A 24,932-nucleotide genomic window follows, 5' to 3' on the forward strand; every position below is an offset into this window, starting at 1 on the left:
ACAACCCACCATGCATGGACACCAAACTGGCAGCTCCCAGACAAGTGATTTTTTTTTTTTAATGACAAAATAATCTTCACTCAAAAGAAAAAAAAAAAATTGATTTCCTTGCTGTGTGTTCACTCATCTCTTGACACCCCTTCTGTAAATGGATCAACAGACCCCTGCCAGCTGATTCCACAACTGTTTCTCTGTGGAAATGGGTGTTTGAGATTGTTTATTAAAAGAGTTTTGAGCTTGGAAGGGATCTTACTGAGGATTTTATTCAAGGATCTTGTATTGCTCCACCTGTTCACTGAGAGGAGAGACTGTCCCTACACTGAACATCTGCACTGCTGTGCAAATACAGAAAAGGATTTTGGTGTGATATTCTGGCCTTGCATTGCCCAGATGCGCTGGACAAACTCACTGTGATGAAGTGAGTGTTTCTCCCACTCCAAATCATTTCAGGTGAGAAGTGGAGCATCATAACAAAATGAAAATGACATGGCAACTTGCACCCTCCTAGATTATTCTTCTCTTCCACCTGGTATTTAATATATGCTTTGGGGTCAGCCGAGAGGGAATTACGACAGCCCCTATGGAGGGATTCAGGAGTAATAATATTAACCTGCAATAGGGATTTCCCTTTCCTCTCCCAAAACTTTCAGGTATTCCTAATTTCCACACCATTTTTGACAGAGCGCTTGCCTGAGTGAGACAGCCTGGGGCTTGTGGCGTGTCCTGAAAGATTCTACACACAAAATCACTTCTTCCTTGCTCGGGGAAACAATGGCCAGAGAAAGGCACCCTTTGGCTCCCTCCCTCAATTAGTCACAGCTCTTTGGCACAGCCCAGCAGCTTTCAGCCCAGACCAAAGTGTGAGTTTCACGTGTCACTGTGCATAACAGGCTGGAATTTGGGCTATTCAAGTCACTCACCAGCTCGGGTCATTGAGATTAATTTCTGGTTGCAGTGAAAAGAGGAATTGGATCATTTTGTGATGCTTAGCTGTCTAAAAACCGGTAAAATACAAATGGGAGTGTACAGAAATAGGTGTTTTTCAAAGAGCTAAAGGATAACACAGTATTAACCCTTAGATTTGTTATAATCTCTGGAATTCAACCAACTCGAGTCTGCCAAGAGCATCCAGGGAGAATCACGTTTGAATGGCATCTGCTGAGTTTCCTTATTCAGAGGGAAATATGAGGGGAAAGGAATACAAGTACAATGCCCAAACTTATTTAATTGCCCTCGGAGAGTCCTGCTTTCAGAGCTCATCTGTGCAGGCAAGGTCAGCCATCCATTTTCTTGGAAAAGCGGGGATAAACTTGGAAAAGCGGGGATAAAAGTGGGCTGGAGCAGTCACCTCACACTGCCTGGCCTTTGGGAACTCTGCAGCAGTGGGGCAGGGAAATGCAAGTTTTTCTGGAAGCACTACAGCTGTTGGCCTGGGATTCAAAGGCTGGAACATTTGGAGCCTCGCACATCACAGACATAAACAAGCAAGGAACAGAAAAACACTGTGTACAATTCAGAGAGAAAAGCACGGCTCTGGTGTCCAGAATCCACAGCAAGCTTGGAAGGACAGAATGTGCTTTGAAATAATTTCCATTTCATAATACAGATGAGTCACCTAAGCAGTGATTATTCCAGGAATCTCCATGTTTGCTGGGATTACTCCTGGGGGTTGTGCAGTGCCTCAGGACTCTCTGACCACGGGGCACCAAGGTGGCACCGAGCTCTAAAATCACTCCCGTGCCATTTCCATCTCCTCTTGTCCTGCCCTGTGGAAACCTGCCAGGATAATTTGCATCTGGAAGCAGATGAAGACACAGATATTCCTTTTCCCCCACGTGGTTCTGCTGTGAAAATCAAGCCATGCCATGTGGGGAAGGTAAATCTTCCTGACACGCCTCCAATCCTGCACGTGGCTGAACATCTGTACAAATGTTCCCATGGAAATACACGTATCTGAAGTGTTTCACAGAGATAACAGATAAGATTAAAGATTTTTTGTTTTTTAAACCAGTGACCGCAATTTGATATTTAAGAGCAGCGTTTTTATGTGTTATTTTTAAATAATCGGTCTCCAGGAGTCTTTTTTTTTTTTTTTTTTTTTTCAGTCTGGCTCACAAAAATACCAATATCAATAAAAACCAATAGAACTTAGATGTCGCAAGTCACCTGTGAAAACAAGACATGCTCCTTTGTCATTTAAAGAGATAATCACGTCTCACAATACACAGTCACCAGCTCAGAAGCAGAAATATTTCGAGGTGGCCTGTCTAGACAGCCCCACTGAGCATTTCCATGCACTTCTCCCTGCAGTTTGAATTTCTATCCAGTTATTACTGGACACAGTGTGAGCTCCTTGTGCTTCTTAGAAAGTTTGGAGGATTAAAAAAAAAGTCAAATACTCACAGAGCCAAAATTAAAAATTGCATCATCTCTGACTATCTTCTTTCCACATCTTAAATGTTCTGGATGGAGATATTCCTAAGAGAGAGGGGAAAACAGTAATTTTAAAGTTCTTGGACGTGCTGCTTTTGGGCAACCCTTCAATACAAATAAAAATGTGTGCAACTGTGCTTTGTATCAAACTCTCTTCTCAGTTTTACTGGGAACCAAGGTGATTTGTGCCAGCAGCTGGGAGCAGGAAAATTGGCCTTTCATCTGCCACTTTCCTGGAGGCAAGGCAAGATTTCTAACTGTCAAATTCAGGCATCAAATGCAAAGAAACATTTGTTTTAATCCACCTAAGTTACAGGAGGTGTTGGTTCAGCTGACTGTGTCTTAAAACACAAATAATGAAAGGCACACGTATGATTGAAGAATTTTCTTTGGGTTTGTTTTTTTTTTTTTTAAACACAAGAAAGCAGAGCATAAAACCAGCATCAGTTACTGTCAGGAATGGAAATGCAGGAATTTATAAAAAGAGTACAAAAGGAAAAGCTGAGGAATAAAGTTACTTTCACAGAGAGCTTACAAAGTGGCTGCATGTATTTGTGTTCTGATAAGACTTGGGTCTGATGACAAGACAGTCCTTTTCATCTTTGTTTTTACAGTCAATCCACTTCTTTTGACCTCAAATGTTTTATTCTCTCATCCAAGCTTAAAATCAGATCCTGACTCTGCTGCAATAACATCGCTATAAAATACACGCCAAGACAATTTTTCACAATAACTATTAATGAGTGTTCAGCTCAGAAAGAATCAATAAACAGGTGAGGATTTTTCTGCTCTTCAGTGGGATTTGATCTGGATTTTTAATTTAAAAGCTGTCCAAGTGAATTAACAGCCACTGATGAGGAGATCTTCGGCAAAGTCATTCATGGTGTTCAGAAACTCCTGACAGGATGTACAGGCTGTGTTTGAAGGCCACCACTCAATCCAAGTGCTGGAGTCCAAAGGGTACTGGAATCTAAGAAGACAACAGAAAATGATCATTTGCTGCTAGGATTTGGGAAGGAAAATGTCAAACAGAAAAAAAAAAATAAATTACAAAATGGAAGTGCTTGCTCTGTGCTCATAATCCTGCTCTCAGTGTGCACATCTGATAACACAGTGTGTGACTGCTGGTTGAATCCTTTCAGAATTAAATCAGTTCTGTACCCCACAAGAATTATTACATGCAAGCACTAAGATTAAATCTCAGCATGCCCCGGTGGTAAATGACTTACTTGAAGCTGTAACCAATGCTTATCTTTAAGGCTTCTTTTCCCATGATCAAATACTGCTCTCCCGGGCTCAAGTCGACATCTGTGCAGGTCTTCTTCTTAACAAAGGTTATTTCATTATTTTTTTGAGCAAAAGCCTGCCCTGAAGTCAAAAAAAAAAAAAAATCAAGAATTGGACAATTACACAAAAAAAAATTTCCAGTAATTCATATAGAAAACACTAAAATGTTCTGAAGTCCTGCACAGCCAGGGGATCTCCGTGCCACTGATCTGTAACAGGAAAATTTGATGATACAAAACACGTCCCTTGTAAAAGATTTTTCAGTTAAATCTGAATGGCAAATAAGTCTCGTGCACTTTAAATAATTTTATATTATAGTAATTTTAAGGAAATATGGGACGCCTAAACTCAGAGGAAAAAGGAGTGAACATCAGCTTCAGTTTCACAGGTGAGTGCCCAAGAACATTCCAACTCCTTTCTCCCAGGAGCAGAAACGAGGAGCAGGACACTCACCCCTTTTGTAGAGGTCCAGAAGACGTGCAGAATACTTCACAAAAAACCCTTCCTCACTGCGGGACAGGATGTCCACTTTATAAACTGCAGGACGACACAGAGCACAACCTGGTTACTCCTGGCTCCTGCCACGCACCCTGAACGTCTCAGAGATGCTCAGAAGGAGAATTTTGTCGTCCTTTACAACACTGATTTCAGGGAATACAACGGTTATGGGGGCAGGAAGCACTGGGAAGTCCTACTCACCCCTAATCTGAGGGAAGCTGTGGGTTGAACTCACCTTTCTGTATATTATGCCAGTGGCAACCACACTGAATTTCTAATCACTACGGCCCTCATCTGAACAAGATGCTTTGCAGCAGACAGGGCAAACAGAGGTTTCGTGTTGGAACCCTGGAGGGTGAAAATTCCAGGCTTTCTGTGCTAAAAGGCACCGACCCTCAAGCAAGCATTGCATTTGACTCGAGGCTGTGGAACAGGCTTCTGAAGTTGTGTGATAGCACTGGGGTTGTGGGTGTGGAGTTTGAACAGTATTGTGTGGTCTCAGCGGGTGAAAAATTTAGATTTAAGGATTTTAGTATGTACTGGTGTATATGGGGCAATATGGAAGATTTAAGGTGTTGTCTAAGTCCTTCCTCACCTTCTTCTGCTTGGTGTCGAGTGTTTTTTCTAACTGGGTGTAAAAGGCCCACGTTGCTGACCTTGAGTGGTCAAATATTGGGTCAAAATTATAAATAAGAGAGGTGTCACCTTGTTATTGGGTGATTAGCACTTAAATAACCTTGGAAAGAGTTAAAGGCATCCATTTTTACCTCCATTTTCTACCCTGCTAGTTAGAGCTCACAACCCGTGAGACTGTGACATAGATAAGAATTAACAAAAACTGAGTCTGAACACAAAACTGTGACTCCAGGGTATTAACCCTGGCTCTAACACAAAGAAAAGAAGATAAAACCCCAACAATTTCAGGGCAGGGAAAGGGGCAGTGGATCCCCCATTACCATAAGCAGTGTCCCTGTGGCAGGCAGCCTCTCTCCTGCTCTCAGCAGTTATCGACCCGTCGAGTCTCTCCTGGACTTTGCCACACTCAGCTCCGGGGAGAAAGGGAAAGGTGAGAGAATGTCAGCACATGGCCCCAAAGAAAACACAGATTTCCATCATCCTGCATGGGATAATTAACTGAGCAAGACCGTAAGTATGGGATTGCATGGTGGAAAAGGTGAATATTTAAAATACAAAATAACGCCCTCGAACACTGGACTTAATCCAGTCAGGCTTCCTGATCACACTGCACACAGTTAAATTTCTTTTTTTTAATATAGAGTTTGGAGGGGACGCAGCTGTGTCCTTATGAGGACTTTTTCCTTCTGTTCAGTGTGGCTTTGTTCAAAGCACCACACTGCATTCTGCCACCAAGCAAAACGAAAAAACATCTTCGAATAAAGCTTACCTTCCATGCACTTGCATTCATCTCCTTCGCACAATCTCACGAGTTTTTCATTTCCATAGGGGTTGTAAAGGATGGTGCATTTTTTATCTAGAAGATCCAGAAAGAAATAACAAATACATGCAGGAAATCAAAGTCCAAGACGTCAACACTGAAACTTGGCGAGTCAAAATTCACCTGAGCTTCAAATAAAATGGAGTAAAGAAATCTGTTCAAGATGGAAAAATGGAATTCTATGGGAGGAATACGGAGCTAAAAGGCAAACAAGGATGTGAAGAGCTGGAGCACGTACCTGGAGCATGATATTCATACACAGTGAAGGTGGCAGGGTTCAGCATCCCAACCTGGAAAAGCTCGCTGATCCTGAAGCCGACACACAGGAACTTGTGAGCTGGCACCTGTTTGAGAGACACGTGAATTGAGGAGCTCTAAAGGAGGCAGAATGATGCCAAAGAGTAGAAGCAGTGCTTACAGTCAGGAAAGGGGTAACATACAGAGTCTATCTGCAGGAGAACATGCCCATCTTTTATCTCATAATCCGCTATCAGCTGATCAACTCCGCTCGCGAGCTGCAGGGCACAGAAAAAGATGAAGAGCAGTAAATACTACAGCTCTGCCATGCAAAGCCAGCAAGAGGAAAACCATTCTTGAATACTTGCAGTGGATAAATCTTCTGGATTGGCCTCCACTCCACTGACCAGCCCTATGTCCATCACAGCATGAGCAGACCCCGACCGCGGCTCCCTGGCACTGGGCCTGTACCTGAATTAGATTAAAGCCAGTGTTAGTTAATTAGGACTGAAATGAGAGAGACCTATTCGAATGTGATCCCAGAAAAACCCGAGGAAAATCCTGTCAGCATCGAGGCCGCAGTAAACTCGTAATGAAGCAAAATATTCAGCAGATGAATCAATTCAGATTTATGCCAGAATCACGCACAAAGAAGATTTTAATGTTCCAGGAGAACCCAAATATAACTTCAAGACTCCTTCCCACAGAGATCTTTGGCTCTAATTCTGTTTACACGTGTACAGAACAGTGAAGAAAGAGAAAGGAAAGATCAGGAGAGCTGGTGGAATGATTAATGTTCAGAATAAATCAGCTGCACTCACTTTGCACAAGCCTCCAGGCGCCCCAGGGGTTCCCCATCTTCTTTTACACGACCTGTTTGTGCCAAGCAGAGCCAAAGAATTTCAGAACTCTCGAGAAGCAGCTGCCCGAAGCTCTCACAAAGCATTTTCATAGTTGGAAGGTAATTCTTTACATTGTTTTGTTGGCTGTTTTTATAGGAATTCATGATCTAGCCACAGACAAATACCATTTACCTCTTTGGTAATTCCGCTTTAAGGTTGAATGTAGTTTGTTGTGTGTTTGTATTATTTAAACTCAGAATTTGGTTCTGTCCCCTGTTGTAACTGGACTAGAACTCTCAGTACTTGGTAGAACTCACTGTAACCCCTCCCACTCCCCATCACATTTCTTTCTTCTCAGTCCCCCACCTGTAAAAACTCTTCCATAAATGACTAAAAATGAACCTAACAGAAATAAATTAAATATTAATTCTATTCATAAAAAGGCAGCCGTTTCAAACAAGGCTAAAAAAAAGCTTTTTAGCAATTTCTTTTCTACTTTTGCATTTAGAAAGCGGCAGAATTTATTTCCTTTTTAATAAAAAACACTCATCAGAACCCCAGGGTTTTTTCCCCTCCCGCCCTTGCAGTGATCTGAGTAGCAACATTTAAAATTATATTAACCCTTTACCATCATCTTTCTTCGGCTCAATCTTCAGTTCAAAGTTACAGGACTCTTCAGAAGTACCAATGGTGTTGTACACTGTCCTCACCTGCACACACACAGATAAATCAGACAGAACAGAAGCAGCATTAAACAATTCTCGAAACTGGCATAAAGCTGGAAAAACTCACACTGGGAAGAATATAAACAAGTCTGGTTTATTGGTAATATAAAAATACCAGCAAAGCAGAGCCAAATAAACTCTCAGCACAGAAAGAAATGGGGAGTTCTTGATCAAAACCACACTATAATAATAAAAGAGAAATTCCATTTAAAAAACCTGGTTGCATACTTACATTTACTGTAGCTATGCCAGTGCTGCTGCCAGTGCTTATATATAGATCATCCTGCAAAGGTGCCTAAAGAGACGGTGAGAAACGAGAAGTCGCACATTAATAACAAAGATTAGCAACAATTAGCAACAATTCAGGTCAGCTGATCTGCTTGTCTTGCTCACATTTCAAATACGTAACAGATTCTGCAGAAATACTACATTTAAATGAATATTCAAATATATTAAATACAACAGATAAACAAAATCCTTAAACATTTACTGTACCAAATTATTACCAGCTTGATGTAAGAAAAAACAGCTATTTTAGGTGCTCAAATAATCATTTACAAAGATGCTAAGAACCCTGGTTTCCCTTTTTAAAGCGATTATTATTCACTCACTGTCACAGTTCTTCCCACAAAGTTGTCTTCTGTCAGTTTAAACAAGTTTAGGGGTCCACCATTTTTGTAGGCTACTTTAACATCCATGTCCAAATTCAGCCGTTTGACAAGAAGGGAATATTCAGTCAAGGCCTCAAGGGCATTAATGGTGTCCTGTCAGAAATCAATGATAGAATTAACTCCAGAGATCCTATTTATAAAATTTCAGCTGATGTTCATGAAGAGAAGTCAGATTTCCCAGAGACCAAGAACGTCAAGGCAATGGAGTCACTTGATACTAATCCCATACACAGGACTCTGGTGTTGGCAGTGTGGTCGTTTAATTGTATTATCCTCCTAAAATGTTGATATCACAGAATCATGGAATGGTTTGGGTTGGAAAGGACCTTAAAGCCCTTCTCATTCCAGGGACACCTTCCACTCTCCCAGGTTGCTCAGCTCCATCCTCCCTGGCCTTGAATTTCCAGGGATGGGGAAAAAAAACCCAAACTGTTTCAGATTTGGGTACTTGGAAGAATGAGGACAAAATATGCAAAAGCACACCTGAGTCGAATAAAATCCTCCCCCATGTCTCTGCTCTTCAGAGAGCCACTTGATGATGGGCTTGGCATAGTTTTCATCCCCTCTCAGCAAAGTGGTGAGCAAAGCATAGGCTGTGGTTTCAACCATCTGTGCAGTGACAGGGCTGGGGGTCGGTTGCTCTTGTGTTTTGAAAGCGTCTTTCCAAAACCTGTGGATGGGGGGGTCACCTGCAGGAGGAGAAGAGGGTTCAGGTGCAATCTCAGCTCTGCCACACCAGCTGAGGCACTGCCCACCCAGGGCCAGCAGAGGGGCAGGAACTCACTCTGCACCTAACAGGCAGGGAAACCCACTTCTCCCACGCTAAAAACCTGCTGTTTGTCAGGTGATGAGCACAGAGGTGACGCAGAGCGGCTGCTGGGGACAGGGCTGGTGTCCTGGGGTGACTTTATGATGCTTGTATCCCCAGCTGTCCGTTCTGTTTGTGTTGGATATTGTGTTCTGCACCTTTCAGACTGGTTCTGAGAGCAAAGGGGGAGAAAGAAGCAGCGTGGAGTTTGTTTTCAGACACTGCTCTCACTCCTCTACATTCTGCTCCTGGACTGTGCTGTCTGCAGCATGGACAGACAGAAGGACGGAGATCTCCTGGGCTTTAGTTAGTTTTTAGCTAGCTGAGGCAGAGAAATCCATGGACTGGTTTTTTTCCCCCTTTTTTCTTGGGACTGCTTAAAGCTATTCTGGACTGAAAAACCCAGAGGAGCACTGGGAGCTCTCACCTGCAGCCCACCGGGGTCCAGGATGGAATTTTCCAGCACCAGAGGGACTGATAAGAGGCTGAGCAAGCCAAGCTACACCCACAGCAAGGACTCTCTCAACTTTGCCATCTCACTCCAGAATGAGAGGTTTTATATCATTCATTCTTTATGCTTGTGGGCACATTGTCAGTTTTTTCCACTTTTCTCTTAGGAGATTTTTTTTTTTTCCCAGATCAATCAGGGGTGGGGGGATGTTTCAGTTTGCTTCCCAGAGGGACCCCATTGGGAGGTTTTCTCCCAGATTTGCTCTGAACCAGGAGAGCTGGTGAGGAGCAGAGGGAATGGAGCAGTACCTGTGACAAAGGCCTCTTTCTTCAGGGCAGAGAAGGCTGCCCGTGCTGAGCTGTGGTTGGGGTCCACCAGGGCCAGGGCGTAGGCGGTGATGGCCACGGTGAAGGGGCTCTGGGCCAGCTGCATGTTCTGCGCCAAATAATCCCCTGCCCTGTTCCTGGCATCCTGGATTTTCTGCAAAACATGGACAGGCGTTGGAACCCTGAGAATTTCGGGCTTTCTGTGCTGACAGGCACTGACCCCCGAGTAAACGCTGCATTTCACCCGAGGCCGTGGATGAGGCTTCCAAAACTGAGTGACAGGACTGGGATTGTGGGTGTGGAGTTTGAACAGAAGTGTGATGAAAAACTTAGAGTTTAAGGCTTTAAAATATAGTAATATGTATAAAAGCAAGATGGAGGTTTTAGGGTGTAGGCTAAGTCCTTCTTTTTCAACTTCTTCCTCATGGCTCTGGGTGGTATTTTGTAATTAAATAGAAAAGTCCACATTGCAGGCCACACAGGTGGTTGGTTATTGGGTTAAAAGTAAATATAATTTAGGTGCCATTTCTTAATTGGACAGTTTATCCTTAAAAGGCCTTGCAGAGAGAATGATATGGCTCCATTTTTAGTTTGTCAGCTTGAAGTGCTGCAGAACTCACAGCTTGTGAGACTGTAACATAGATAAGAATTAATAAACATCTGAGACTGAACACGAAATGCCACCCTGAGCATTTAATCCCAACTCTGGCAGAAAAGAAGATAAAAGCAACAGACAGGTTGGGCCTAAAGAAACACACCTTTTCTGTCAAGACTATACAGATATATGATGTCCTCTACAATATCTCATAATAAATCCAGAAATTCTGTGTTGTCCTTTTGCTGACTTTGGAAGAGAAGGACTAACAAAGCAAATAAATCTGAGAAACTGAAAAAGAAACCCTCCTGATTTTTTTTTTTTTTAACAAATGTTAAAGAAAAGGGAAGAAATTAGAAGCCCAGAAGATGCCAGCTGGCAGAAATAAAAATAATGTTTACCTGAGTAGGACATATTTTCATTGACTTGTCAATTCCAATAATAGAAAATGCTGTGAGATACAAAGATTTTTCTTTAGCTTCTCGAGGCAATGTACCCTAAAGAAATCAAGTAATAAAAAACAATGAAATGGAAATAAAAGTTCATTTAAATAAATAGAACTTCTCACTGTTTAGGTGTGGGAACAAATAGAAATTCCTGTAAAAACCATCAGTTTAGTTAAACCTGAAAATACATTGACTCTTTGGAAGGTAACAGATCATTTGCAAAAAAGAACCCAAAATACATGAAGCTATTCATAAGCCAGGACTATTAGACTGTGAAATGAACCTAAACATTCTTTTTCTGAATATTAAGAAGTGTCAAGCAGCAAATCTTTGTGGGAAAACAGAAAGGTTTGCAAGATTGTGCTGGGCTTTAAACGGATTTAGAATAAAGAGAAAAGTTGTCTTTAATGGGTGTTTTGATGAAAAACAGCCTAGAGTATCTTGCTCTGCTAAAACTCTTTAATCTCCTGGTGCCTTCAGCCTTTACTGCCTAAGCACAGAAAATGTTTGGGTTTCATACCTGCAGTTTCACTGGTTGGTAGTTTGAAAATTCATTGAATGACCCATCTGGCATCTGACAGTTGTCAATCAGCCACAGGAGGGAATCGCAAATTGACATTTGATCGAGATCAATGTATTGATTCACTTGTCCAAGAATCCTTAAAGCAAAAGCTGTCAGCCTGCCAAGGGAAGGAAACAGATCCTGTTTCTTCAGACTGGCAGGTGCACGGGGCACACACAGATTTACAGTCTTCAGGATTCTGTATCCTACACACTCCCACGATTCAAAGGGATAATGAAGATTAATTTTAAATTCAACTCAACAAGTGGGCAGTAATTACTGAAATAATTCTAAAGCAGGATCGATTCCCATGTTTCAGGGTATGAACTCCTTACATCCCTAAGCCATCTGGGTTGTCATGGTGTGAATTATGGACACAAAGAAAAGGCTGGGCAAGTGAAAGGAAGGAATCAAAATATTGTTCAGAGTTGTAAGCACTGCTTGAATCTACCATTGCACTCCAGTCTGGAGATGAAAATACAAAAGCCAAGGAGTGAAATAAGGCTTTTTTCCAACCCAAACCCCTCTCAGCTCACCATGTGCTAGCTTGCCCGTTCTTCCACATGCTGTACGAGCAGTCAGCATTCCTGAAGGACGAGATGCTCACAATTCCTACGGGATACACCAGGCACAAGCAAAGTTAGGAGAATTACATTTTGCCCCCTCAGATGCATCACCCTTCTCACTGAGCAGAATTCACCTCTACAACCCTGAAGGAAGGGAAGCAGCAGATTTTTCTACCTTCTTTCATCTTCCTCCTCATCTGAGTCCTGGACCTCAGGGTCTCCGGGCCCAGTAAATGCCAATTGTCCGACTCCTCCAGGTAGCGGAACGCGTAAAACACTGGGACAATGCTCATGAGCTCGGCCTCTGCACTGCCCCTGGGCAGGTTGGTCAGCATCTGCAGGCCCCTGGGGCTCAGGACTGTGGCAATCACTTCACCCATAAGATGTCCTGTGAAGGAAAAAAAAAAACCAACAAAATGGATTTAAACAACAGAGCACGAAAGCGAATCCAAGGGCAGAGCAAGGAGCAAGCATTCTTCAGGAAGTGTTTCAATTTCTACACTAGAAGGGGACTTGCAAAGCCTTCTCTCAAAAGAAAAAGGATAAATCAGATGAATTTAACACAAAACAGGTGGAAAAAGTGCATATGCAGTTCACTTTCTATTTACCTTTGACACTGACGCTTCTGTCAATTTGTGTTTTAGGGACCAGATTTAGTGGGACTTTGTATCGAAATTCTTGTCGCCGCTTGATTGAACCTGAAATTGAAGATTTATATTTATATTTATATTTATATTTAATACTGCACAATCTAAACCAATGGATGATTCAGCTGTAACTGACAGATTGAAGGTCACCAATGAGAATTCAGCAACCAAAACTTGAAAACCAGAAATATTCCCAACTGCACAGGCAAGCAACATCAAGCTTCGAAAAGGAACAGGTGCAAGCTCTTTATCTTTCTTTTGTTACCAAAAAAAAATCTGATCTGGACCTATACACTGTGGTTTCTTTGGTTAAATGAGAATATATTCTGTCCCCATTAATACAGCTGAGGAAAGCTTACAGTCATATCACACTAAAAGATACATCTGAGGATTCCTTTAGGAAATTAATCCAAGTTTCCTTAAGCCAAGGCAGGAAATCTTTGGGAAAGGACATATTTACAATATCTCAGGAAGGAGAAACTCCAAGTTTTTCACATCATGAAAAACTCGATTCTCAAGAAACAAGGTCAGGAAAAAAATAACACAAAGACACATCATCAATTCTCTTACCATAAACACCCTGTGGATCCAAAGTGAAACCTGCATGGAGTTCTTTCCTAACGCCTTCTGGCTGGGATCATTATGAGGAAAGAGGCAGAAAATAGAAACATTTTTGTTTAATCAAATATGTCAGCTGAAACAACAGGTTAAACCCACGGTATTTTTGCCTCCTTTTTCTGTAGTTGAGTTTGACTTAACTGTTGTACAGCTGTTCCACATGAATTTTATTGTCCTAGTTCACACAGCTCTTGAGAAAATTTAACAAGATATTTAAATTAAACCTTGGGAAAGGAAAATCAGTAAAAATCCAAACCAAACAACTTGGAATAAAGTATTCTCCTTTGCTTACAAAGTTCTAATATTTTTTTTTAATCCATATAATCTTTCAGTTCTTATATTCAAGGTTTAAAAATGAGTGTGCCCAAATACTCAGCCATTCACTTTGCCACTGCACACACCTCAGTGAATACAAGGACATTGTGAGATAACATTAAAATAAAGCAAAATTTCTATATTGTCTCAATTGAACCCAATTTGACATTCAAAAATGCTTTAAAAATTTGATATTTTTTTTTTTAATTTTCCTTACCACAACACGTAAAGTTTTAACTACAATTTCACTGTTCCTGGGGGTCAGCAGTGTAAAATTCACAGTGTGGAGACCCAATTCCAGCGGGAGTATCCGGAACGTAACGGCCGAGGAAGAACCACCATCAAGATTCTTCAATTTGCAGCTCTGCATCCTCGATCCAGCACTTGCAGAACCTCCAAAGGTACAGACTCCGTTTCCAGCCGCTATTTTAACACAGAACTGAGAGGTGGAAAGATTTTAATGTTTCGTTTCCCTGGCAGGTACGACGCCAGAGAAATATCAAAGCCACTGAAATCCTGTACTGAGCATTCTGTTGCTGTAATGCCACTTCTCTGCTTGCAGAACAAAATATTGGCTTAAGGAGTGCAGAAATCTCATCCAAGGATCTGTTTATGCTGGATATTCACAGGAAAAATGGGGATTTTTAAAGTTTATTATGTCAGTGCTTCCACAGGACTCGTTAAGACAAATTACCTTAATTGCAGAGTGTTTATGGTTATAAACTGATCCTTTGAGCTCGATTTGCTCCCCTCGTACCACGGAATAAGGAACGTAAATGCTCAAGAAGATATCCTTCACAACTTGGATTTCCAAAGGTTCAGCAACACAAATACCTGAGAGAATTAAAAACATGGAAGCAGAGTGTCTTGTCCACCCTTCTGATAAACAAGTTTGGAAAGGTCTTGACACACTTCAGTGATGATTTATGATTTTTCAGTGAGTACTTTGAACCGTCCAAGCTATTTAAAAGTTCCCAGGTTTTTGCTTCCTGATCCAAGCTGCTCTCACCGCTCCCCACACCCCAGCTGACATACCAAGTTCTTTGGGAAGAAATTCTCTGCCTAGATTACTAAATCTCTTGGAAAATCTCAAGGCCCCGAGCTACAGGTAGCAGGACAAGGTAAAGTTGTCCAGGGAAGAGTTACTCAGTATTTTTTTTTCCAATTACTCCCTCTGAGCCGCTGTCACACACAACAGGCTTTGTTTTTCCAGCCACTGACCCTCACAACACGACATGAAGTGATTTACTTTCCCTAAAATACATATTTTTTGTTTTCTTTTCCTGTCTATCAACCAGAAAATGATCATTTCAGAACACGAGTGTCAAGCTCAGTGAGAGGGTCTGCAAAGCTTCCTGATTCTTTAGATCCAAACTAGCTGGGTTGCAGTACCCACCTTTATCTGAAATGCCAACACCTTGTACTTCCCAGGTGGTCAGAGAATCAGGCAAGGTGACAGACAGAGTCTTGGACCTGTGATAAAAGCCTTTTTTAAATTTATCCATTACCAATCACCATCTGTAAACAGCACAGCTCATCACCAGCAACCTCTGAGAGAGACTCAGGGAAGCTCTGAGCCAGAAAACAGGAATTCTGGATTTTCATCTGAATGAACTTGCTTTTAGCTGATTTCACAGAAGCTGGTGTTCAGTAAGGTCCCAAGTGAAAGGAAAAGTGGCTCGACAATCTGGGCACCACACAGCACATGGAGCAGGGAAGGGAACATGGCAGGAACAGCTTGTTTGGGTAAGACTGCATTTCAGCACGCATCTCAAGTACAACTGAGGTTACCCAGCTTATCTCAGTTTTACCACTTCCTTTCCATAAAGCTGATTTGAGAAAAGCAGTACCTTGAAGAAAGCTGGTGAACTTCCCATAACCAGCTCTCAGGGAAGTAGCTCCGAACTTGTGCCTCTTCCAGTCCCAAGAGAGCCTCATAATCTGAAGGACAGAAATATAGCAAGTAAAAACACCCTGATACAAGAAAAAAGTCAAAAATCCGTGCTGATCCCACCTCATCCATTTACACGTGTGAATACCCGTCCAATATCCTGACAGACCACCTTGTTGACAAGCAATCCTAGGGAGATAGTGGAAGACAAGGAATTTGACGCTCCCACAGATCTTTCCTGAGGTGTTACCCACTAGCTGCCTTGGGTCTGGGCAAAGGATTCAAATTTAGCATTCAAGTTTTCTCTGAATACTCTCTGATTGCTGTTCTGCTTGTTCTAAACGTGGGTGAACAGAATAGAGAGCTGAACACGACAGAGCACTGCTCTCCTCCTCCTCTGCAGGGATATATAACCAAAGCCTTGGCAGACTGGTAAAATCCTGTCTGGAATAACCCTGACAGGCACCAGGGAGGGGTTAATAGATCCCATCACCTCTCTGTGCCCCTGTTCTGCTGCAGCAGGACACCCAGAGCTCATACTCACGCATTCTGGCCAGTATCAGGAGCTTATTTGGCTCTTCCAGCCGCAGCTTGTTGGCAAATTCACAGCAATCTATGAAGGCAGAAATGCACCTTTGGTTCCTCTGAATCCTCCGGGCTCTGTCCCTGCAGGTCTCAGAGATTGGATAAGCCTTGATTCCAGCCTTGCAGCACCGCTGGGCTTCTGGATCTCGGTATTTGGACACTGAAATAAAAGAAATAAAACAATTCGCTTCCTTGAGATGAAGTTTTTATTTCCAAATGGATGTATTTCCACAATGATTTACACAGAAATGTTTAAAGCACCTTCTTGGCGTATCTTTTCCCTGAAGTCAGACCGTTTGGTTCTTAACACTTCATTGCAAGGTTCACCTGTCCGAAAAAAAACAAAACAAGTACACACAACATGAACTTTTCTTGCAATAGCACTGTCCTCTTAAAAATAACTCCACAAAATCACATTCCAAACGCATGAAACTTTTTATGTTTGCTGTTTTAATCACATGGATGTATTTTCATTTTGATTACAGTAAGATCTCCACAAGATGATACAAATATCTTCACAAGACATTTTCCCCCCTCAAAAACCATCGGTGCCTGCATCCCCTTGAGTTCCAAGATAACAACTGAGAATGACAGTGGGACATTTCAGGAAATGCACAGCCTGGAGCACAGGGATGTACCTGCTTCCTCTGAGTCGTCAGCATTTGCATTGGTGAGGAAGGTGAGCCCGGCCATCCTGAACACGGCGAGGTTGTTCTGTCCTCCCCCAGCCCCACAGCCAAGGTCACTCTTCTCCAGCTGCAGCATGATCTGAGGAGAAACACACGTGCCACGCTGCTAGAATGTCCTCAGAACACAGCCTGGAAAGGTTCTTTGTGAAATAAAGAAGGAGATCGTAGTCTCCATGGCTCCTTGAGCAAGGAGCTGCAACACTGCAACCCATTTTTGGCCAGGGCTGTGGAGTTCTGAAGAGAGAGTTCAGGTCCACCTTTAAAACCACAATTTACTTCTACTGGGATTCAAGAGGTTGTAAACTATTTCTTTTAATAATTTTTAACTGTAGATTTAAACAAACAACTTTCTCTGTGGCTTGAATTGCTCTTCTGCCCATTTTCAGGCCGGCTGAGTGCACGGCACGTATCAGTTATTGAATGTGAACATGAAACAAAGAGCAGCTTGATTTTCTTTTATGGCTGCTACCTCACCTTTTCCATCGCTCTCTTCCTTCTTCCTGTGACTCCATAAATTGCCTTGTCAATAGATGACAAAGCAACAAAGGAATTGGGCTGGCTTTTCATGGTGAGCGATACAACCTCTGCTGGCTTCAGTGTCTCTTTGCTTGGCTGCAGCTTAATCTATAAATGGGAAACGAATATTGGTAATTTCTAAAGCACATTGTTCTGAAATCAATCCAGCTGACGGCAGACACTTACTGTAATAATTCAAGTGTTAAAGAACTTGTGTAAATCCAAGATAAAATCTGACCATAAAATGAATGCACGCCCACAAGTTTCAGTGCCTGTTTTGCTACTCACATCAAGGCTATTCCCACATTTCTGCACCACATTCAGCCAAACTGAATCAGCCACTAACTCTGCAGCTCCTTCTCCCATGACTATGTAGTAAACAATGAGACGTGCTGAAGGAACCATTTCTTGGGTTATCTGAAAAGTTAGATGCTCATACTCCAAGTCCTTAATTCTCTCCTGAGTTCCAAAGCTCACTGTCTTCCCTTTTGATGTGATCTGTAGTTTAAAAAAAAATTATGGAGAATAAAAAAGTCAAATTTTACATTCAGTCCATTTTTCACAAGTAACAATTATTTGAATTTATATCTTCCACTAAAAAGAAGTGCTGTCTCTGCACTTCCTTTCCTTCATCTGCGTTTCACCTTCTGAAATAGCTCTTGAGACCAACACTACTTGTCCTCAATCCCAGTCAATGTCACATAAGATTTTTTTTTAAAAAAAAACTATATAAATTTAAAATTTAAACATGAGAATCTTATTTCTTCTCCTATAAAGCTGACAGGTTGTATCTGAAAGGAAGCAGTTGTCTGAGCTGCACACATTCTATGCTGAGGATAGTTCTTGATTGTTGAGGTTTTTCATCCATGACTATCCATATTAAATTGCAACTCAATATTTTATGCAGAAACATCTGTTACTCACCAAATAGCTGTAGTGGTGTATTTTATCAATGTAGTGACTTCGTGGATACACATTAATATTTATGACATCCCCCACTTCCAGGGTTTTGTGGTTTGAAGCCCAGTCAATATAGAGATAACTCTGACTCAGGGATGAATAAGCTTTTGCTTCATAGGTTTTACTTGCTTGGTTTTCCTCTGAAAGGTGAGGATCTGCAGTATTTACCTGGAAAGATAATGAAATGCCTGAACAGTCTGAGTACAGAATTGTACCTAAGCCAACAAGCAATGACAATACTAAAATCATTCTGCAACATGTTGTTCAGAGGGACTGATAAAAGAGAAGCCAGCTCAAGAAATAATTACAAATTACCCTCAAAGAAATAATTGCACCCTTGAAAAAATATTTTAATGGAACAACTTAACTCACTTGAAACTCCAACATTTTGCTGTTTGATGGGATATTAACAACAAACAAAGCAGTTCCATCACTGATGCTTGTTTTCCTTCTCCCAGATTCTGAACCCTCTGATATCAACTGAGTCTCGTCCATTTGCACACTGAAGGACTTTGCAGTGAGAGTTACAGGGACATTTCCAACAAAGTCACCCATGGTGTCCTTCACCTGCACCTGTTCATCAGGACAAAGAAATTGTGACATTTTTCAGGAAGAGTCTTCCAAGCTGCTCAGCTGCTTCTACAATGGGGAGTCAAGAAATGCACAAGTCAGCGGGAATTAAAGTGTGTTCAGACACGGAGTGATACAGAGAGAAAATGACAGAGCTTGTGCATTGTGGGGCTTATGCTGCAAACCACCCTGCCCCTGGGAACTGACCTTAATGAAGAAGGGAAGTCCAGGCTTCACAAAGAGAGGAGTGGCAATCAAACCCAGCTTGTAAGGAGAGACAGCAAACCTGACTCCAGTGAACTCGACCTCTCCACTGAGGCCACCTAAAAAACCACAGCATCCCATGGAACAAGCAGCCAAAAGTGAGTTTAATCCCTAAATATTTTCACAGTGAGAATGGGCTGTTCTTCCTCACAAGTTTTTGGAAGAAGAACTGAATATTAAAGAAAGTCTGGTGTTATGAAAGTTAGCCTTATAATTTTCTTTTCCAGTTCTGTTCACATTTGCAGAAGTGTTAAGAAAAAGTTTAGTTAAAGAGCAACTTACCCATAGACTCCAACACTGATGCCACAATATATAAATATGACCCATCCAGTGCTTCCAGACTGTCAAACCCTATAGAACTTGCTGCTTTCTTACTGTTAAAACTGATCTCAGCAACTCCATTTTCAATCTGGAAACAAAACAGAGATCATCACTTTATAGTCAGTAATTTAGAAAAAATTCACAGACCACATGCAGATTCAGTATGTTTCTGTTCATTGTCTATTTTCAGAGAAAATCAAAGGTGGAGATGTGTTTAAAAAGTATTATTTACTCCCTAAGATTATTTTAAATTAATCAACCAGTGGCACATATTGCAAGGTTTGTGTGCAGGCTCAGCAAGAGGTGGGGATAACACAGAGACATCTTCAGTAAGTGAGGAAAGGGGATAATTAGTGTAGAACGGACTGCCCAGAATAAATCAACATCATGTTGATCTGCCTGTCTCCATTTGATCTCAGTTATTCTGCAACAGATAGCACTGAAGCTATTTCACAGAAATTTTAATCACACAGCTTGGCCAGGAGAGTAATTACACCAGCTTGAAATGCCACTGTCTCAGATGCTGCCTCTGAATTTCATTTCCAAGCGCATTTCTCTGCCCCTGATGGCAGCCTTACACAGGAAAAGGCCACACCGGGGAGCTGTGGATGCAAATGACGACTTGAGGCCCCATTCTCACCAAATTTAATGGGGAAACTTCAGTGGCATTGGATCAGCCCTGAATTCCGCGCTTGCACTCTACACAGACTTGACTTGCTGCTTCTTACCCTGGTTACATGCATTGCCTGAGGCATCATTCTCTTCTCACTTTCTTCAATTATTCCAAAACGAAGGAAAACATCCGCACTGGGAAGCTTTTTGTTGGAAAAATAGCTGAGAGTGAAACAAAATAAATGCTTTTAAGATTACTCTCATGGCTGCAACAAGGCATTTGTCGTAATTGTTGAGTAATTGCCTAGGCAAGAGATGGTAAACAAATGCCTGCGTGTTTTAAACACTTCTGTTGAAAAATAATCACTTTGAGAGAATTTTAAGAAGGGTCACTTAGATCTCTTACACAGCAGAAATGATCCTGAAGAAAGAGCTTCTTGAGGAAAGTAAAGAGGAAAATTCTGGACTCAGCAGAATCATTCCTCAGGTTAAAAAAAAAAAAAAGAAGAGATACAAAACATTCAGAATTCCAAGGCACATTTTCTCACCTGGCTTTCACAGCAATCCTGAAGTTCTCAAATTTATCAGAACTGATGAAGTTACTCTCTGGTTCAATGACGATGGAAAAGCTTGGCATTGCTGCAAATTGAGCAGAAAAAAGGTCAGTTGGGGGTGTTTTATCCGTGTAACCACAGGTGCTCATGACCATTTCAAGGGGCTTGAGTTCTTTAAAACACTAAAAATGCAGGTTCACAGCATGGGCGCGTCTTACCATATTCCTTAACTTCAAATTTTGCCACAGCCGAGGTCACAAAATCCTTCTTGTACTTGGCTTTAATCTTCCAAATTCCATACCTATGAAATATCAACAGTCAAACAGTGTTTAAGGTGAGAATTAATGATGGAGGCAAAAATTATTATTGCTGCTTCATAATATTTCACGGTGGCAATCTCTTAAGAGAGTAAAATTCTGCACCAAATTTTTGCAGGTGCTCAATGCAGATCCTCTTTGATACATCACTAATTATTTGACACTTATTTTAAAGCATTGAAATCAAACAGAAAATAAAATCAGTTATAAACCAGTTTTTCAATCCCCTGCTATCATCCTTCTGCCATCTCAGCAATGCTTCAGCACCCTCTCAAGACTAAAAGGAGAACTGAAGATAAATATATATTTTCTTATGCTGCTGTTCCTGGGAAAATGCTGCTGATTTGTATGGAACACATATGGAATATGAAATCCCCACGTCTTTGTCACTGTTTATATCCCCACAGCAGACAGCTTTAATTGTCATTAATGTTCTTCTTTAATTGGGCACGAAAAAGCTACCACTCACTGCTCTTTAAGGAGAATATTCTGCCATAAGGTCCCTATTTATATCACGATTCCACCCTCTGCGAAATGTTAGAAATCTCCAATTTGCAAGTCATGCCCATCATGCAAAACCACCCCATGACAGTCACTATAAAAAGGCGTTATGATGTTAATAATTCAACCAAAAAAAAATTAAATAAATCTACTTAGGGTTGGGAGGAATCTTGAAGTCAGGAAAGGAAACTATTCCAGTAAAATCCTTTTCTTCCACAATATCCACTTCGACTCCTTCAGGATCCTAGAAATGATAGAGAGGAAAGAAAGAGCAGGTGCAGATTGTTCCTATCAAAAGGGGAATCTTCATCCTGAGATTTCAGAGGCAGCCTGGCCATGACATATTTTTCTTAAAAGTTTCAAAGCATAAGAACACAAACATTTGTAGAAACAACTCAGACTGAAATTCTGATAATAGATTTTACTCTGGTTTCACCGAGTAAAAGCTATGCTTGAAATAGCTAAAAAATCACTGTAATAACAAGCCTATCTATTGTTAAAGGCTAAAAAATACAGTAGACACTCATTATTTTTATATCTTACATGAAACAACCAGTATAAAACCCATATATCATTAAAGTCCCCTCAAAAATCCTTTTCCCAGATATTGAAGATAATTCTGTTTTCTATTCCAGAACAACTTCAGATCTGGGACCTGAAAACCTCTATCCAACTTTGCAAAGTCAATTTTAAATCTTTTAAAAGATGTCTGGCTGCCTGCAAAAACATCCAGGAGTTTTATTAAACATTGGTTGCAATACTGATTTCCCATCTACCTACCTACCTTTATCTGCTATTAGAGCTACAAAATATTAATATTAAATTCAATTACAACTCACCACAAAAGTTAGGACAGTCTCCCTCCGAGCTGGCTCCAGTTCTTCACTCAGAGAGTAAACTCTGACTTTCACTGTAAGAACCACAGCAATAAATCTCAAAATCGAAACAACCAAAACAATTCACTGATATTTTTAACAAATTCTCAGGAATATCTTTCACTCTTTGTGCCACAGATTTGTCACTTAGGGTGAGGAGGGCAGGGAGAAGTGATTAACTTTTACAGTATTATCAAATAATTCAAAGTATTATTCTGCTGATAAAAAAAAATTAAATATCAGCTGATGGCAATGCAACACAACCAAGAGCTTAAAGAACATTTAAATCCTAATTCCTCAGCAGAGTCAGCAGACTTTAAAAATTAAATACCAGCCAAGAGAAATAAGCATTATTTACCTGACTGATCAGGAGTATAAACTGGCTTGTCTGTATGAATAAAAAGAAACCCATTCTCATAGGAAACAGGAATTTTTTTAAATCTTGTAAAATGTCGAGAAACAGCTTCCAAATACAAATAATTGTCTGAATTATCTGTTCTCGGTAAATCTCTTGGCTGAACCTGGGGGAGAAGAAATAAAGGTTTTTGAAGATTATTAAAGTATTTTTCATGTGTTTTTTTTCCTACAGTATTTCTACAGTATCTGAAAAGCAATTACCACCCTGTGGTTGAGTACCATTAAATAAAAACACCCACAAGGATTTATTCTTGCTTACATGACAGAGGATGGTCTGGAGCATTAAGCTACGGGGATTCTGAAATTCTGCACTTTATTCATGCCCAGAAATAAACCAGCAAAGTTCAAAGCCCAGTAATGACGTTAGAACAGTACAAATTATCAGACTGTGGCCATAACAAAGCTGCTGCCGTGGTTGGTACTTTGCTTTGATTCTCTCTAGTTTTAAAGATACGCAAGGACAGCAATGTTTCTAAAATAGTTTGATTCTACGTTTAACCTCAGCGTTGTTCCTTTACACTGATTTTATTCGGCGCAATTTTAATTTCAGACCAAAAATCGGGGCATTAGGCTTCCCTCCCCAGGGTTTGAGCAACTGAAAACTTACCACAATCTTTTTTTTTAAAGACTTATCACTAAATATTACAATTAAAAGACTAAGAAAAGTCTGGATTCCTTACTGTTAAAGTTACAGCATCTTGGAATTTGTTGGCTGGAGTTAAGGAAACCCAACCAGACGAATACACAACGAGCTTATCTGGGAAGCTTTTTAGGGCAATATTGACTGGAAATTCCTCCTGGTAACCAAAAGCTTGAACTACAACTTTCTCAGAGGCCCCAGCTCGGAAGATCTTTGGTGCTGTAAGGACATATCTGTACATGGAATAGAAAACAATAACAGCTGTATTTCTTTCAGATTTCTTCCTTCCCTTTGTAATTCATTTTAACGTGCACAGCGTTAAAGCAAACAGGACAATCAGGTTATTGTAAGACACTAATTAAAATCCTATTTGGACAGTGCCCTTTGTATTGGCTCTGCTTAAATTCTGGATTTATTTACCCAAAAGAGAGGACGACAGTCAAGCAGCGCTTCCAGTAAATTCCGCATTTGCTTTTACTTACGTTTTCTCTTGGCTAAAAGTCGTTCCGGAAAGTATCAAAACAATGAAATATATTGAAATAGTCATTGTGTCTGGGACAACAGCAAAGCCCAGGTGTGAATGAGGGTGGGTTAAAGAGCCTCTGCTGTGGGTGAGCAGAAATGCCACCAAGACATTTCACTCACAGTTAATAATTAATGGCAGATCATTCCTTGCTAAAACATCATTGCCGCCTCCTGAGGAAGCCAGAACTGCTAAACTTAGAGATTTTTTAATTTAGGATTTCAGTTTTTAATATGTCCGCAGAAATCCTGCGCCAGTCCTCGCTTTCCTCCTGACAACTGCATAATAAAGTAATTTTCAGAGGTAGGAAAAACGCCAACAAACAAAAAAATAGATCCAGTTTGTCCTCAGTATTTTTTTTTTAAATCAAAGTGACTTTAAATTTGTGTCTGAAGCAAAAAAAGCATTTGAGTTATACCAAATGTGTGGATGTTTTTAGATCAGCATTATTTTTTTGCCGTTTTGAAATAACTTTTCCTTCACAAATTTTTTTTTTTAGTCATTTGTATTCCAGATTTTGCCAACTTTCTGACCACTTCCATCACAAATAGGCCTGATTATCTAGGATAGCACCTCAACAAACAGGTTTATGTAAGGTTAAACAAAGTTGTGCAAGAATGCTGAAGTTTAAACAAATACCGCGGTCAACCTTTACGGGAAAAGCGTTTACAAAACTGTTTCTGATCGATAGAAAATGAAATTACAGTAAGGTCAGCTTCTCACCAAACGTCATGAACTAGAAGGGGAGAAATAACGCAATAAAAGCTTATAAAATGTAAAATGCCTAATGTTGAAATGAGTGGCCAACACTGGTAATATTAAATATCAGTAGGGGTGGTATGTAAATAAAAAGGTGCAAATGGTGAGGAACACTGGGAAATGCTTTGAAAGTCTAACAGTACTCTGAAATAGTGGTTTTTAAATCTAATTATGCTCCTTCCCTACATTTTACAGAGAATACTGTTTATTCAACCCTGCACTTCACACTTAGTTACACAGACGCTGAACTAACGTAGTCCAAGTGTTAAAAGAGATTTATTTACAGGCCTCTATGAAGAATGACTGTGATTTAGACCGGACATGTAGAGTTTATAACTGTAAATGAACTGAGTGTTTCCAATACAGCCCATTCATACGTAACCTTGCAGTGAGATGCTAACGCGACACACGCGTGGAGTGCAGATAAGAACCACCTATCCGCAGAGCAGGCTTTG

General features: G+C 40.8%; 1 protein-coding gene across 1 annotated transcript; it reads right to left on the bottom strand.

The window, feature by feature from the left end:
- Positions 1-2,563: 2,563 nt before the first annotated feature.
- C5 (complement C5) lies at positions 2,564-23,764 on the bottom strand. Its single transcript, XM_066201348.1, has 41 exons — positions 23,678-23,764; positions 23,236-23,428; positions 22,497-22,659; positions 22,103-22,173; positions 21,416-21,507; positions 20,664-20,746; positions 20,440-20,530; positions 20,008-20,113; positions 19,241-19,367; positions 18,902-19,017; positions 18,497-18,697; positions 18,089-18,292; positions 17,453-17,662; positions 17,123-17,272; positions 16,598-16,727; positions 16,221-16,286; positions 15,919-16,119; positions 15,334-15,424; positions 14,880-14,956; positions 14,178-14,317; positions 13,701-13,922; positions 13,121-13,181; positions 12,512-12,601; positions 12,079-12,291; positions 11,874-11,949; positions 11,296-11,455; positions 10,731-10,826; positions 9,717-9,888; positions 8,633-8,838; positions 8,090-8,242; positions 7,711-7,773; positions 7,382-7,463; positions 6,733-6,784; positions 6,280-6,382; positions 6,115-6,189; positions 5,913-6,018; positions 5,624-5,710; positions 5,175-5,264; positions 4,174-4,257; positions 3,663-3,801; positions 2,564-3,403 (listed from the first exon to the last, which is right to left on the bottom strand). The coding sequence occupies exons 1-41, from the start codon at positions 23,740-23,742 to the stop codon at positions 3,274-3,276; spliced, it is 5,037 nt and encodes a 1,678-aa protein (XP_066057445.1). The 5' UTR covers positions 23,743-23,764; the 3' UTR covers positions 2,564-3,273.
- Between the last annotated feature and the right edge of the window lie 1,168 nt (positions 23,765-24,932).

This window comes from Chamaea fasciata, unplaced genomic scaffold (genome assembly GCF_029207755.1).
Source record: "Chamaea fasciata isolate MVZ Bird 193981 ecotype frontalis unplaced genomic scaffold, bChaFas1.0.hap1 SCAF_20, whole genome shotgun sequence".
Classification (NCBI taxonomy): Eukaryota; Metazoa; Chordata; class Aves; order Passeriformes; family Sylviidae; genus Chamaea; species Chamaea fasciata.

What these genes read in the sequence shown, in the direction of transcription:
- C5 (XM_066201348.1), bottom strand. Translation starts at nt 23,742, where the DNA reads ATGACTATTTCAATATATTTCATTGTTTTGATACTTTCCGGAACGACT. An exon ending in AACGGGCAAGCTAGCACATG is followed by an intron (nt 11,456 to 11,873) that starts GTGAGCTGAGAG and finishes TTCCCTTGGCAG; the next exon opens with GCTGACAGCTTTTGCTTTAA. An exon ending in TTGTGGGAAGAACTGTGACA is followed by an intron (nt 7,774 to 8,089) that starts GTGAGTGAATAA and finishes CCGTCTCTTTAG; the next exon opens with GCACCTTTGCAGGATGATCT.